We start from the raw sequence: 514 nt of genomic DNA, 5'->3' as shown, positions 1-514 counted from the left end.
AGGCTGGGAGGAGAGCGCCGGCGCCAGCCCTGCGGGGCCGCCCGGGTGGGCCTGGGGGTCCTGCTGGGGCTGCTGGGCGCCGGGCTGGCCGTGCAGGGCTGGTTTGTGCTGCAGCTGCACTGGCGACTCGGGGAGACGGTGGCCCGCCTGCCTGTGAGTGGAGCCTGGGGACTGGGGGGGGTCTCCTGTGTCAGGGCGTGGTCTCTGTGTTTCTGTGTGTTTGCAGAACACTCGGATGATGCAGCTTGACCCTGAGGGGCAGCTGCGGGCTCTGGGCAGGCTGGTTCACCTCTGGCCTCTCTGAACCTGTTTCCTCATCTCTTAACATAAGAGCACCTGCTTCCTAGCAAAGGCTGTAACCCGTGCGAGCCTGGCACACGGGAAGCGCCAGAGAAGGGTTTAACAAAGAATTTATATATATATATGTATATATAAATATATATACATATATATATATTTTGAGTTGGAGTCTCACTCTGTCGCCCAGACTGGAGGGCAGTGGCCACTCCCGGCC

At 59.3% G+C, this 514-nt stretch overlaps 1 protein-coding gene across 1 annotated transcript in view; it reads left to right on the top strand.

The window, feature by feature from the left end:
- Positions 1-514, top strand: part of TNFSF14 (TNF superfamily member 14) — a gene marked incomplete at its 5' end in the record, with an annotated part of 5074 nt that continues 4560 nt past the window's right edge. The window contains one exon of the mRNA XM_008060780.2: positions 1-153. Within this exon, the coding sequence (XP_008058971.2) occupies positions 1-153 (153 nt within the window). The remainder of the gene's footprint in view (positions 154-514) is intronic.

The sequence above is a fragment of the Carlito syrichta genome, unplaced genomic scaffold (assembly GCF_000164805.1).
Source record: "Carlito syrichta isolate Samal-C Ts95f unplaced genomic scaffold, Tarsius_syrichta-2.0.1 Scaffold92694, whole genome shotgun sequence".
NCBI lineage: Eukaryota > Metazoa > Chordata > Mammalia > Primates > Tarsiidae > Carlito > Carlito syrichta.
This window is presented reverse-complemented; position numbering and strand designations above follow the sequence as displayed.